This window comes from Protopterus annectens, chromosome 6.part0 (assembly GCF_019279795.1).
Source record: "Protopterus annectens isolate FY-2018-M chromosome 6.part0, PAN1.0, whole genome shotgun sequence".
NCBI classification, from domain to species: Eukaryota; Metazoa; Chordata; order Ceratodontiformes; family Protopteridae; genus Protopterus; species Protopterus annectens.
In genome coordinates, this window is record NC_056737.1 from 137,696,249 (window position 1) to 137,712,508 (window position 16,260).

At 38.2% G+C, this 16,260-nt stretch overlaps 1 protein-coding gene across 1 annotated transcript in view; it reads right to left on the reverse strand.

Annotated features, from left to right (window-relative positions):
• The window catches only part of PRKD1 (protein kinase D1), a 1,412,470-nt gene that overhangs the window by 368,117 nt on the left and 1,028,093 nt on the right, over positions 1-16,260 (reverse strand). Inside the window, exon 12 of the mRNA XM_044073466.1 lies at positions 4,431-4,710. Coding sequence (XP_043929401.1) covers positions 4,431-4,710 — 280 coding nt within the window. The remainder of the gene's footprint in view (positions 1-4,430; positions 4,711-16,260) is intronic.

Genomic DNA, 16,260 nt, shown 5'->3' on the forward strand with positions numbered 1-16,260 from the left:
TAACATCATTATTAATATTCTCCATATAGCTTCCTGTCAAAGCTTGACCATTCAATATGCAGGTGACTGTACCATTACCTGCCCTTTAAACAGTCTGTCTCACCTATAGAAAATAAACCAAGAAGCCTTTTCCTCTCTGGAAAATTAACTTAATTACTCCCAACTGTTACCCAACCCCCAAAAGACCAAACTTTTTGTATTCACCAAAAAACAAGCCATGTTGCTAAATCCACTTTTACAATCTACTCATAAAACAACACAGTAACTAAAGTTGTGCCAGTCACAAGAATTCTAGGTGTGGTGTTTGATGGCAATTTAAAATTTGATCAACATATCCAAAATAATATTAAAAAGCACATCAAAAACATCTAAATACAACAATCAGACCCACATTAGCGAGTACCTTTGTTTTACCTTCACTCCTCTGGGGAACACCCATTCTCACCAACCACCAAGTATCACTTAAATCAAACCTAGAATCTTGCTCCAATTAAATAGCTGAATTTGCAAATAATTCCACAGATTAGACTCACCACTGCATTTCCCTTTGATTTCAAAATTGTCACGAGATACCACATCACCTAACCTATCTACAACTATTAGCTTCCTATAATATTATGTACAAACCTACTGCCTGCTCAGCTCTACTCACAGTTCTTCCCATCTATACTCCTACAAGGTCTGTATGATTAGAAGAAAACGCTTCTATCACTGTAGGAACTCTTTCAGTAGCAAAAGGCTGGAGCAACCTTCCTGCTATATGTCAGACTAAACCCTAACTAATATACTTTTAAAAATGCATTAAAATCATTTCTAACTAAAGCATGGACCTGCTCCTGCTCCAAACCAGGCTAAAATAAACTTTCCTTTCATTTCCATTCCCGACCTTACACACACCATATTATCATTTTATTCCTTTATCCCTTAAACTATTTACCCCCTTCTTTCTCACATAATTTTAGCCAGTCTTCTTACTATCAAGATCTGCACCTCCATTCCTCCCTTCCCTCATATTTCTTATCCCCCAACCCTTGAATTTCTATACATCCTTTCTCTTTCTATGTCTTGCAAAGTAACATAGTTTTTCTTTCTAAATTCCCACTATTTTCCAATCAACAAGCCCTGTCACTCCCTTAATCTAATTGTAATATTGAAATGCAATTCACTTTTATCTATCATGTACTTTTCCCTTTACTCTTTTTTCTTCTTATTTTGTAATATTGAAATGCAATTCACTTTTATCTATCATGTACTTTTCCCTTTAGTCTTTTTTCTTCTTATTTTGTGGCACTCAGTAATAACTTTAGCTTCTTACCTCTTTTATTTCTCATTAAAACTGCTATTTATCCAACTAGTTAGTACTTTCTCAACACAACTAATGATGATATCCTCACTTTCATTTTTATACATTTCAAGTTGAGTTATGCTTGATAACTGAAGAGATATAGTCTCTGCTGTGCTTTCACGTTTATACTAAGTTACATATAATTTTGGGTCTATATCATATGAGCAAATTGCACAAATTGCCAATGCTCATAATATCGAATGTACTGGACTTCGAACTTCCTATTGTGGGGGGCTGCACCCCCACACCCCCCACTAAATATATATTCCAACTCCGAGATTGCAGGACAAATATCCCATTCTTCACTGTACTGCACTCTCAGAAAAAGCACTTTGAGGTCCGGAACGTTCGATATTATGAGCGTTTGCAATTTGTGCGATTCGCTCATATGATATAGACCCAATAATTTTCTATTGTATACAGTTTCTGCTTCTAAGATTTTATTTTGTATGTAGTTTTTGTTTCTTAGATTTTTCAGTAATATGTTTGTATCCTACTGTTACTTCCCCAGCCCTCTGTTGAAAATGGGTACTTTGGATCCAGTCAGACCTTCCCAGTAAACAAATGTCTATAAATGTTATCTACAAATGTTGGAGTTTTAGTACTTGAACCTTCGACAAAGTTAAGGATCATGTATGGATGCAGTTATAATTTCATTGTGAATATTTTTAATTTTTGCTTTTTATTTAATTATATATTATTGGTTACTAGATAATAGATATGAACAACATTTTTGCCGTGTTTAAACTGGTTTTCATAATTTGGATCATGTTATCTTGATTTGTTCACATAACCAATGTCTTCAATGTTATCTAAGCTTTTGAGAACTAACGTGGACAGGTAGACTGTAGAAAATAGTCATCAACAAAAATGGTCTTTTTTTTATGGATACTTTGGCTTTGCATTCATCTACACCTAATAAATGGATTACTAGTGATTTTGTTTACAGTGATGGTGTTATTATTTCACTACATTAGGATTTTTAATGTCTGTGGCCTTTTATTGTGTCATATATTACAGCTAACATTTCTGACAAAGAAAAAATCTATTTTAAACATTCCACTAAAGAAAGTAATCCTCTTAGTAGGAGAATAGGGGCATATATAGCAATCAGTCAATACATGCATGTCATAAACATAAATGAAGGGAAAAAGCCATCCAGCTCTCCCAGTCATCACATACTCAAATTGAATCATTAAGCCAGTACTTTTAATTACCCCATAACATCTCAAAATGAAATCTTTGTCAAACAGATAAAAGTCATACATCTATGAAACAAATAATCCCAGCAGAAACCTTTTTACACGACTGGAAAATTACAAATGTCTAACATTACTCAAGTGACTATGAACATTAATCACATCCACAGTAAAATTAGCTCCCCCTTTTAAGCGAGGCTGCAGCTTTTCTACTTTTAAGTTTTATTTTTTATTGCTTAGCATGTAAGCCAGTAGACTGTACTTTCTACAATTCATCAGTCTGTGTCTGTGTCTTTTGGCTTTTCCCGGTTAGGGGTTGCCACAGCGGAACTCCAGTCCGCTAATGATTGGCAGTAGATTTTCACGTGCTGGCTTGCAGGGCCTAACGCACAACCTCCAATGAAGGAACGCCCATTCACGCATGTCGACACACAGAAGAAGCTCTAACTGAGAATCAAACAGGCAACGTCTGTGAGGCGACAACGCTACCGCAGTATTTCATCATTATCATTAACGTTCCTCTCTACTTCTTTTGCTTCAACAGAAAACACTTCATCTTTATTTAGATTTAAAGCAAGAGCCACATCTTCTAACCAAGTTTTAGTAGTCTGCAACAGAACAGTGTCATTAATTTTTGCCTTATATTTTTGCTCCTTAAAATAGTTGCTTGGTTTTCTAGTTCTTAAGCAAATCTCAAACAAGAACACACCATCTGTGTCACACACAAGCACACCCATGCGCACACACACACACACACACACACACACACACACACACACACACACACACACACACACACACACACACACACACACACACACACACACACACACACACACACTTCCTTTTATTTATTTTCCCAAGCTTGCTAGTGAGAGGAAAGTGAAACAGCAGCAAGTTGCAATTTTGTTTTATAGTTTTTTTTACTTATGCTCACTAAATGTGAATGTTTAACACGTGAAAGCAATATAGTGGCCTTTTTTTCCCATGCTTCTTGAAGTCTTAATATGCTGCCATGAAGTTGCAGATTTGTTCCAGGGCGCTACTTATAAATTAATACCTTACTGGAGAACAAATATTCTCCAACAAGGACTGTCGTTTACATTATGCCCATTTTCTAAACTACTTTATATCTCAGAATTAGGATTCGCACTCTCTGTCTTCCACTCCCTATAAATTCCTGATTTTATTTTGCTGTAAGGAAAGATAGTTTCATCAAGGTGATACCAGACAAATTAACTTAGCACCAGAAGATACAGGTAATGAATTCAACTATACAAAGATTTACATTAACTTAATGGAAGACTTCCTAAATGTCTGTTAATGGCAATACTTTCAGCAGATGCATTCCTAATCCCTTGTCTTTTGGAAACTTTTAAAATGCATGTTTAAAACTTTTTTGCTAAGATATTCCAGGATTTACAAGCAAATATTCCCATATAGTATTCAGTTTCCCCTTTTAGTATAATTATGGTTTGTTAACATGTCTTATTTAAAATATCCCTACTATTTACTAATATTTTTAAAACTATTTCTAAATAAAATAGATGTATTATTTTTTTGGTATTCCAAGATAACGGCCAGGTTAAGTGACTTGCTGAGAATCACACCTCAGAAAATGGAGGCCAAGGAAATCAAACCCAGGACTATAGGATAAAGGTGATTTTCAGCAAAGAGTGATACATATCTGATAGACACCTACTTAATATTCTAGATTATTTTATGGACACAAAATGAGGCTCTTCCATTTTGTGCCAAAATCCAAATGCATTTGTGGTTAAATGAGGCAGCACTGTTCAAATAGGCAATCTGAAACTAATTTTACTGGCACGTTGGTATTTACAAAGCTTGACAAATAAAGAACATAAGTGACTTGTGATTCTTACTGTGGTCCTGATTTCCAGAACTGCGGCATAATCCTTTTGGATTAACGGGCATCAGTGCATGCTTTATTGCCATCTCCCACATTCTTCCAACATCCAAACCAGTACCACTGCAGAGGGCATTATTCTGTACTGAGAAACTTGAAATATCTGTCACATTTTCTCCAACGTAATACACAATATCTGCTGTAGTGATTTCAAAACAGTGAGGATTAGCTCCAGGTGGCAATAAGGACAAGTTGCTTGCAGGCTCCAGAGCTAAGATTTCTGATAATGGAATTTCCTAAAAGAAATAGAAATGAAAAAGTTCTAAGTAATCTGACAGACAAAATTAGAACATTTCTACAGTATGTTAAAATTTAAACTTTAACAGGTATTCATAGATTTTGAAATAATTCTTTACTTTATTTTGGAATTAAAATAAATTACAACTGCAAGAATTACAGTAAGGGAAATATCTAGCAATGGCTACATTTTGCAGTAAGTAAATTATACTTTGCATCCAGGTACAGTGGTGAAATTCAAATACAAACAAAAATAATGATATGCTGTAAAAATAGGGCACTTGATTTTACTGTAAGGCTATTCATCCCAGCAATTACTATTGTAAAATTTTATATTTTTAAGTGAAATGCCAGAAATGTCAGCCAAGAGAATTATGAAGTTCATAAACTACAAATGCAAACTTTTCAGTTAATATTCTTGCATTCTGCTGCAGTCTTAAAAGGAAATCCTTGCTTTTAAACTGCGAAATACAAGCAAATTATGTTTATACTCTTTTACATAGTATAGGTGCTATACAATTAGTAATTTACAAGCTGTAAAGTTATAAACTGACTAGCTTTAATTTGTTTAATAGTATACTCATTTGTGTTATAGATTATGGCTAACCTGTAATCTACACAGGAGACAATTAATTTAGCAGTAAGGGGTATGAAGCTGTTGCATTGTAAATTCACATCAAAGCCTACTTAAAGCCTACTTAAATGTATAAGCTGAAAGAAGGCACAGATGAAGAAACAGTGGACTGTCCCCATTAGCACAGGCAGTAATACATCCATGTTTAGACTTTGATGGACACACTGAGCAGTAATCAGTCATGGTCCTCAGTCTTTGTTATGCCCAAGAAATATGAAGCAGATGACAAGTTTGCTTGCAGTGACTGAGAGCTTGACAAAGCCTACTGCATTGAGCTTCTAGGCTAAACAACATGTTTCTTAATTTGGAAATAAGAATAACTCATTATGCCCATACTATGACATCATCACATTACATTATGCAGTGGTGAAAGTGCTCACACCGTTCTTGTAGGAATCTCTTAAAATACTTTCTTTGTGACTCTGTCTGTTTTACATAAAATGCTGTTGTCACAAAATAAATTTGTCAGAATCTATTCACCTTCTTGGTTTTGGTCTTTCACTACAAAAGATATGTCTGGAACCAAATAAGGTTCCCAGGTATACATAGGTTATTATTAGGTTACTGACCAGGTAGATCATTTGCCGTGTAGCCACTGCAATTCCCACTGCTTGCTATCTCTATCTACAAGGGTTTCTGGGACAAGATCAGGGCTATATTTGTAGTCTCCCATCCCCTCATCCAATCATTGTTTGAAGATGATGAAAGAATTACTTTGTTTACTATGAAGAGGGAATCTGTTCAAGAGATGAATTCTTTGTATGAGGTATATATAGCACAAGCAGGTTTGGTTTATGCAGTTATGAATGTTAAGGGCCTTAGTGCAGGTTTCATGGAGTTGTTTGTTTAAGGAGTCTGCATGAGACAGAAGAGAAAGAGAGAGACACAGCCCTAAGACATTGTGTTTAGGTAATGTTAGTGAGGGTAATTATACAGAGTACTAGGGCAAGTGTAACAAGTGTGACAGCGGATTACAGAAATCTGGCATGCTAGCTATCAAGAACTTGATTGTCAATCATAGTATGTTCTCAAGGAAGACGCCAACTTGATTTTGCTAGTAGCAGATAACTTAAAATGAAGACATTTTCTAACGTAGAAAATATTATGGTCAAAACTTTTTACTACTGCTGAAGGAAAGCCATCTCAAGATATCCATGTAAGAACTTATTTATAAGTTTTGTAATTTATGTTATGTGTTATCTTTATTTTGTTGTACAACTTAGTAAATGTGCACATAAAACATAAAAAAACTTATATATTTGCTTATACATGTATGTATTTATACATAATTATCAAGAGGTAAGGATGTAAGTAATGAAGTAAATGTAAATTCTTAGATTTCATTCATTCTATGAGTGGTAAATTCTAAAACTTCTGAAATGTGTGTCAGTTGGCACAGTGGTTAATGTTGTAAGGTGAAGTTTCTGTGATACAGGGTTTGATTCCCTCCACTTTCATTTGCCTATTGTATGACCTTAAGCAAGTCACTTTCCAAGGCACTGCTCACACGTTGCCCCTGGAAAGGGACCAGTGAACTTACATAGCTAAAAAATAGAGTTATTATCACGTATACTTTACAGAATAAACATAAAGACTGATTCACAAAATATATTATCTTGCAAGAGAAACATATAATAAAAGTTATGATTTTTTGGGCGAGTTTATGGCAAGAACCAATGCATATAAACTCCTTGTTATGCTATTTCTTAAAAATAATTTGGTAAACCTTCAAAATACCCATAATTTTATGTGCTGTGTATAAATAAGTCTGTCATGTCAATGACTGTGATTAGTTTCTCTGCACATAGTCAATGATGAGACTGTTTCCAGATCCTCTAAAAAAATTAAATGGATAAAATGACTATTGTCGACTGAAAAACAAATTTGCAGTAAATTTTGAAGCGATAATAAACAGGTGGTCCTACTGTAGCATTCAAATAAATTGTATGAACAAGGTCAGACAAAACATACTACGGGATTCAATAAACTCTGTGTAGGTTCTGCTCAGAGCTGACACAGAGTGCAGTCGCATACGAGATACTGTGCATCGAGTGGCATCGTGCAGCCTCACACCATGAATGTTGATGTGTGGCAGGCATAGGCAAGATTTTGCAGCTCACCCCAGTGTTACTGGCTGTGAAACCTGTATACTGAATGTGACTCATTCCACTCAAACACTAAACTAATGAGAGATCACAGGGCAAGCATGCATTTTCTGAAGGATATGAAGTATGGAACAGAAATGTACGTCCTTATATACTGACTGCAAGTTTCAGTGATTTCACAGTACACTACCCATTTTACAAGGAACAGGCCAAATATATGATGCAAATATCTGGACATTTCTGAAAAACTGTGGACAGTCTGCCTTTTGTGTTTTAATTTCTCTTTTTTGGCCACTGTTTGAGTGATGGCATAAACATGTTTAGCTGTGCTTACCTGGTTTGCGAGAAGCAGAGCAGTAAACAAACTGTAGGAATGGACCATCCAGGTTGTAGACAGAACCCAGACAGTCGCAAATACAAAATAAATGCATTCAATTAATAATAACGTGCATCTTGCAAACACAGTAGGTGGCATTGCGCTACTATTAACAGCGATAACATTACAGTAACTACTAAGATAGCAGATATCATCTCACTAACCCCATGGGAACAGGTGTTAAGTGTAGTGTGGAGTGCAGATGTTATGGGGTTCTAGTACAGGGTGTGTAAGTTTTTACTGCTGTGAGATTGCAGATTATAGTAATGAAGTGCAAGATGTACAAATATTTTTTCACCTTCTTGCAATAGGTGCAAGTGTAGGAGGACTGTATATATTGCAAATTTGACCAGCCCATTTACACAAGTGCCTGTATACTTAATAAGCTAGAAATTGCATTGCTCACCACTGTTGTGCAACACTTAACATCACACAAACATGGTGGCCTGCATACCACAACCCCACCTACCATGTTTGATGAGGGTAAACTATGCGCAATGTTTTTCAATGTTGTGCATCCAAAATGTGTGCACTTTCTGTAAGCACAAGATGTGCAATAGGTGAGAAACAGTAGCATATACACTGCAATTGGTGGTAAATGCTCCTTAGACATTGAGCTTGAATTATGGCAGGCATGTCTGGAGTTGCTGGAGAAGGTGTGCACTTTTGGGTGCAGAGTTGGGGTGTCCAGGAGACCAAGACGTTTGTTGGACTCCTAATTGGGAGCATAGGCACAGGTTGCTGCAATAGGATCATTCCATCTCAGAATATAAATCTGAAGCCAGGAATAGTGTTGCCAGGGCCTCAACCAGTGTGACAGGTACCCATGCATAGGTGAGCAAAGCAGACATCATGTTGATGACCTTCAGAGGAGGATGCAGGATACCCTTGAACTTTGGATCTGGGAATGTCAGGCAGGGGAAAACCCACTAATATAGAAGTATCAGTTTCAGTGAGTAATTTTAAGAGGTAAAAGCTGAATACAGTCAAGACAGGTATTCAAAATAGTGTTCTGTTCCATTTTTTCCACAGCTGCTGAGGAGAGTCTTGAATGTTCAATCCCATGCCATGCATCTAATAAGGATGTGAGAAGCACATGGCATGTATGCATCAGAACAGTACTGCCTAAATAGTATTTTAATAATAATAATAATAATAATTTGTATAGCAATTTTGTAGCATTAAAAGTTAAGGACTGCTTAGTTGGTATGTAATAGAGTTGTATCAAATTGAGCATGCATATCCCAACTGTAAAAGAAGAAACTATGCATGCCTTAATCTGTAGCACAGATAAATGGTGCCATATTCTCAAATAACAATGGGCATGCATCTCTAAACTGTAAAAGGAAAGTATGCATGCAGTAGTCTGTAGGATGAAACAACAGTACAGTACTTTAGTGTAGTTATCAGTTGTGGTTTCAAAAAGCACACTTCCTAAACATATAATACTGTTAGGTTTTCATCATTATTGCAATGTAACTTCATACCTCTATACCAGTGGCACAAATGACCTTCTGTAATCTGTAATCATTATAATTGGAGCACGCATATATGCAATATATGCACATATAAAGGATTGGTGGCTATAGTCTGTGGTACAGTGTGTCTCTGTTATAAACTGGGTAGTCTTAAAGTAAGGAAAAAACTTGTTAGGAGTTTGTAGAATTAAAAGTAAAGGTAAAAGAATAGAGTCAAATAATTGTATCAGGACTTTGTATGTCACAAATGAAGTTACTAATGTTCACCTTTTTTTCTCTCACCCCAACCCATCCTCTCTTTTTTTGTGTTTATTATTTGTGTGTGTGTGTGTGTGTGTGTGTGTGTGTGTGTGTGTGTGTGTGTGTGTGTGTGTGTGTGTGTGTGTGTGTGCATGTCTGTTATTTTTTTATCTTTTGTTTTTCCAACAGCACAGGGGGTTAGGAGTTTCCCACAGGTTCCACCTACCCCCACTCCACTGGCTATAGCACCACTGCCTAGCACATCTGGTGAAGTACCTGGTAGCACCCTATCTGCCACCACTGCACTACCCAGTGCCTCAGGTAGTTCTGCTCTGGATGATAGGCCTGTGGTTCCCTCCAGGAGCAGTGACAGAGTGGGATGGTACCACACTGTTGGTGCAAGCCTATTCTAGATGGAGCACCTGCTCTCCATCCTCATACAGAGCACCCATAGGAGGTACAGACATTGGGCACTGTGGCCAGCAGTGCAGTGAGGTGACAGTGATGACAGTCCATTGGGCGAGGACTAGATTCTTACTGTCAACAGCCTCGGTGTATATGGGACTGAGATTTCCCTTCCCTCTCCCCATCCATGGTGTTCACCCACCTCATGTGTTCTTCAATGTCCCTTGTCTTGTTTGTCTTGTCTGTCTGCAATTGCTTCCTCACCTTTCCAACTTACCTCACCCAGACATTCCTACAGCCCTTCTCCAGCATTCCTCTTTCTCTCTCTCTCTCTCTCTCAAAAAAAAATTGTCCCATACATAGCTCTCCATTTCACACATCTTTATGACACATGATTCTTTCAAATTCTCTATGCAATAAATTGTGTTGTGGTCACCCCCCTCCCCCCCGTGGATGTGACAGTCTAAATTCAGCAAAGTGTTTATGTTTTATTCTGGCAGCAATGGATAGCTACAGTTCTTTCCTACATCTTTCCTACACATTCCTGCCTTGGTTTCACTTTGTCCATTGCCCTGATTTCTCCCCATTTCACCACTTTCCTGTCTTGCAAATTTCTTTTCTTCAAAGAATTATTGTGTGATAGTGTGCCATTCACACTAATGCAAAGTAATGGTAAAAGGCAGCAGTATAAGTAGATATATTAAATGTATCATACACACATATTCAAACCCAGTACCCTCTGCCTCCAACAACAATGCATTAATACTTGCTGCCGTGGAATCTGTTAGATAGCAAATGTATTTAATACATTCAATAGTACAGTTTAGGAAAGATTTCCATATGTACTTCCATGTCCTTGCTCCCCATATCACTAATGTTGTATCCTCTTCATTAAATTTCTATGAAGCAGGATTACACAATCCCCTGTAATGTTTTATATTGCATTATTGCATGATACTCATTTAGTTGTGTACAGCAGTAGTGCACAATGTTGTACAATGCTGCGGATAAATAATGCTAGTAAAAAATACTTTAATGCATTACCTAGAGCTAAACCACTGCACCAAATGCATTAACTCCTGCAGCTAGAGATTCAGTTAACTAGTATGTGTATACAACAGTGGTTAAGCCTGTTATTTGCTATACAGTCTCTAAAATACATCTTCTAATCAACTGAGTCTGTAACATCACCTGTTAATGCAGTGATACATTTATTTTTTTGTTCAGATGGTACTTGGTTCACATCCAGGTGCATGTTAACAGTGTCAAATAATTTTACGTGTAAATCCAAATTCTGAAGTGTGATAGTTTGTATGGAGTGTCTAAAATATGGCTAGATGGCATTGGTGTCCAATCCAACTATATAATACTTAGAAATGGTTTTGCCATAGCCTCACGTTTATGCTTTAAAGAAAAGAAATGAGGAAGACAGTAAAGCAGTGAAGTGATGAGCAAGCAGGGGAATGGACAAAGTGAAAAAAGGCAGAAATTTGCAAGAAGGATGTAGGAAAGAAGCATAGCTTCAATTTCTTCAAGAATAAAATGTACAAATTTTGCTGAATTTGGACTGTCACCTCCAGAGACAGGGGTGACCACAACACAATCTGTTGGATAGAGAATTGGACAGAATCATGTGTGTCATAAGACATGTGTGCAAACTGGAGAGCTATGTATTGGACAATAATTTTTTTGTGGGACAGGTGCTCTTTTTGGAGAGAGAGATAGAGAGGAATGTTGGGGGGAGGGGCTGTAGGAATGTCAGGTTGTGGTAAGTTGGACAGATGAGGATGTAATTGCAGACAGACATGACAATCAAGACAAAAGACAGGGACAGTGAAGGACACATGAGGTGGGTGAATACCATGGTTGGGGTGAGGGTGGGGACATCGCGAACCCATGGACATCAAGTTAGTTGATAGTGAGAATTGAGTCCTCACCCAGTGGACTGTCAATACTGTCACCTCACTGCGCTGATGGCTGCAGTGTCTGACATCTGCATCTCCTTGGATTATTTAATACAATGATGGACAGCAGTATCTCCAGATGGTGTAGGCATGTAAACAGTATGGCACACAATCCTATGCACCATCCCTGTCAGTTCGTAACAGGTGATAAACTCACCCCCCTCCACCACTGCTTCTGGAAGGAACCACAGGCATTCCTCTGGGGCAGAACTACCTGAAGAGCTGGGTAGTGCAGGGATGGCAGGGGGGTGCTACCAGGTTCTGCACCAGATGTGCTTGGTAGTGGTGCTGTAGCCAGTGGAGTGGCAGAAGGTGGATCCCATGGTGCAGTCTTGCCCCCACTGTGCTGTGGTAAAAACAAAAAATAAAAAAGTAAAAAAATAAATAAAAAAGAAAGAAAATAATACCCCCCCCCCAAAAAAGAGAGAAAAGGGTTGGGGTAAAAAAATAGACAACATTAGTAATTTCATATGTGACATACAAAGCATTGATATAATTATTTTACACTTTTCTGTGACCTTTACTTTTAACTCTACAAACTCCTAACAAATATCTTTGCTTACTGTTAAGACCACCCAGCTCCTAAAAGATGCACAATATACTTCAGATTGCAGTAAGATACGTTGATGTGTGCATGCATTGCGCATATGCATGGTCCAAATATATTGATTACAGTTTACAGCAAGCCATTGGTGACACTGGTTTACAGCTCTGATATTACACTGTAATAATGATGAAACCTTATCAGTATTGTATATTTGGGAAGTTTGGATTTTGAAGGCACAACCTATGACTGCTTTGTAATAATGAACTGTTGTTTTGCCCTCCAGAATAATGCATGCAGACTTCTGTATTACAGTTAACAAATGAATGCTCAGTTTGATACAACTGTATAAGTAGCAAACAAATGTGTGGAAATTTTAATGCTAATAACCCCACTGTTGGGATGCATACATACCACATGCATCTTGCATCCGTGCCAATCTAAAGGCATGGATTTGCACATTCAGTTATTTATTTACTTATTTTTATTTTATTTTACATTTGTTGACCGGGCTGGTCTAGCTGGATACATGTCCTTTTTCAGTAGAGGCCCGGGGAGAAAAGCTCCAAAAGAAGAGAAGGTACAATACATATACGTGCAGAAGTAAATAGTATTAACATAAAGATACAAAAACAGCTGGCTTTACATACTGTTGAATAACAAGCACAGAGATTATGTAGATAATCTTACATGGTTACATTGTGCAGCCGTGAGGGAAGATTCTAAAGTCCGGGATGGTGAAGAGATTTGGGTGTTCTGGGACCTTTGGGGTTAGTCTGGTTTAGGACAAGGGCATAGCCAGTGGGACTTAAGGAATTCTTTGAGGTGATTTTTGAACTGATTCAGCAAGGTCATAAGTCTTAGGTTGTTTGGGAGGGAATTCCAGAGCTTTCTGATGGAATTGGCATATCGAGCATCACCTCCAGAGTTATTTGATTTAATGGTCAGTACCTGGACACTTTTAGATGATCTGAGGCAGGTTAGGTTGGAGTAGGTTGTCAGGATTTTGCTCAGTGAGGGCGTTTTGTCTGGTTGGTTGATGATTTTAAATGCCTCAGTGAGTTGGTTTAGTTTGAGAATATTGGGCAATTCTAACCATCCAAGTGACTTTAGGTTAAGGCAGTGGTGAGTGCGATAAGGCATTCCTGTTATAAATCTGGCTATATGATTATAGGCTGTAGAAAGTTTATTGAGCTCTCTCTTGTTGAGGAATGAAAGTATCGGGGAGGCATATAGGAGGGTAGAGAGGAGATGAGTACGAGCAATGGTTAGTTTAGTATTTGGGGTTAAAAAGTTCTTTATTCTATACATAGAGCCGAGTTTTTTGTTTACAGACTTGATGGTTAGGCTGATGTGCATATCAAATTTAAGCTTATGGTCAATGGTTACACCTAGTAGTTTGGTGTAGGAGACAGGCTCTATGATAGTGCCATTGTTGGAAACCACTTGGAAGATCGTGTTATTGGCATTTGGAGGTTCTTTTCCTGGGGAGGTAGATGCAGAGGGGAAAAATAGTAGTAACTTAGTTTTAGTAGGATTAAGAATGAGTTTTAATTCAGAGAACCATTTTTCGACTATAGTAAAACAGTGCTGGGTTGTAGCTTGGAGTTTGGTGAGAGACGTCGGAGCAGATCAGGGTGGAGTCATCTGCATATTGGATGCAGGTGGCTTTGGGGATGACTGAGTGGAGATCATTTATGAAGACAGAGAAAAGAAGGGGACCAAGTATAGAGCCCTGGGGAACACCAATGGTATTGGGGAGTAGGTCAGATAGCCTGTTTTGCCACTGGACAGCTTGTTGTCTACCAGAGAGGTAAGCATTAAACCAACTTATAGCTAGGTTGTTAAGATGTAGGGTTTCCAGGGTGTGGAGCAGATGCTGGTGATTGACCATGTCGAAGGCTTTCGATAGGGCAAGAAAGAGAGCGGAGGATATTAATTTATTATTGCGGTTGTTATTGACTGAGTCAATGAAAGAGAGAAGGGCAGTGGTTGTACTATGATGGGGGCAAAAACCGTGTTGGGTGTTAGACAAGAGGCTATTAAGGGTAAGGTGGTGTAGGAGGTGTTTGTGAACACACCGTTCCATAATTTTGGCAAGTGGAGACAGTATTGCTATGGGTCTGTAGTTGGATGTTTCCGTGGAGGTCCCTCCTTTGTGAAGAGGGATGATATAAGAGATTTTCCAAATAGAGGGAATGGTAGCTTCAGTTATTGTTCTGTTAATCAAGATTGATATAGGATAGGCGATGGCATCTGACGCTATTTGTAGGTATTCGGCTGGGAGGTGGTCAGCTGCCAGGGTGGTTGGTTTGAGTTTTTTCAAAAGGGTATGAATATAGGTGGTAGATACTGGTTGTAAGTTAAAGGAGGGATGAGCTGGGTCATTAGTAAGAGTTACGGATGAGGGAGTAGTGGTAAGCTGACTGGCTAGGGACTGGATGGTTTCAGTAAAAAAAGAGTTAAAAGTGTTGGCTATTTCTTCTGGGTCTTTCCCAATGAGTTTCTCAGGGGTGGGGGTGGTAGATTTACCAGGATGGAGGAGATTATTAAATCCAGCCCAGAATTTCTTTGGGTTATACTGGTGTTTATCCTGGAGGTGACAGAAATATTGTTTTTTATCTGTAGTAATGGCTGTTTTTGTTGAATTTCTAAGCTGTTGGAACTTGATGCGATCTAGTGAAGTTTTAGTAGCTCTCCATTTGTTCCAGGCCTGGTCACGGAGTTTAATTTTAGTTTTGGTATCTTTTGTTAGCCAAGGTGCTATTCGTTCTTTGGTTCTGATTAGTCGCTTTGGGGCGTGGGAGTCAAGTATCTTAAGGAATGTGTCATTAAAGTATGACACACTCTCATCTAGGGGTAAAGTTTTTAGGATGGACCAATTACAAGATTTGAGTTCTGCAAGGAATCGGTTTGGGACAAATTTCTTCTTATTTCTTACTAGTCTAGATGGGGGGGGGTGAGTAGGTGGGCATTTATGTTTTATGATATAAGTAATAAGGTGGTCACTAAGGTCATTCGGAAGGGTCTCTGTGGTATAGTTATTTGTTTCTTTGTTGGTAAGAATCCAGTCAATGATACTCTCTTTTTGCTGAGCATTTCCAATTCTAGTGGGAGATAGAATATTTTGGGAGAAACCATGTAGGTTGATAGAATGGGGATTTATGTGTTCGGAGCAGAGGGACCAGTCAATGTTGAAGTCTCCTAGCACTATGGTTTCTTGTGGGTAATTGGTGGCTAACCAGCTGAGGGTTTGCTCTAGATTTTCTGAGTTCCTGCCTGGTGGTATATAAATTACTATAAGATTGATACTTTTTTGACTGTTTAGGCATAACTTTAGGGCAATCAGCTCTAGGTTAGAGGCCTTAGGAGGTTGGAGTGGATTCATAATGATATTCAGCAAATTCCTAAACATGACAGCTGTTCCCCCACCCTTTTTATTTATCCGATCAGCCCTAAGGATATTATACCTGGGTGGGAGAATTTCTTCATCCTTAGTGCCTGGTTTGAGCCATGTTTCTGATAGGCACATAATATCAGGGGAATGGGTAGCTAACATAGCATGTAAGTTGTGAACCTTGTTATTAATGCTTCTTAGATTAAGGTGGAATATAAGGAGGGAGCCAGCAGAATTTCTGGCGGATTTGGGGGAGGTAGAGTCTGGGACAGTGTTAGGACCTGGGTTGGGGTGGATGTCGCCATCATTGGTGATACGTTTTTTCAGGTGGTCTAGTAGTCTTTGGAGTTTGAATAGTAAGTTAAGACTAGATTTAGTTGTGGATGCCTTAGGGTGACGGAGGGTA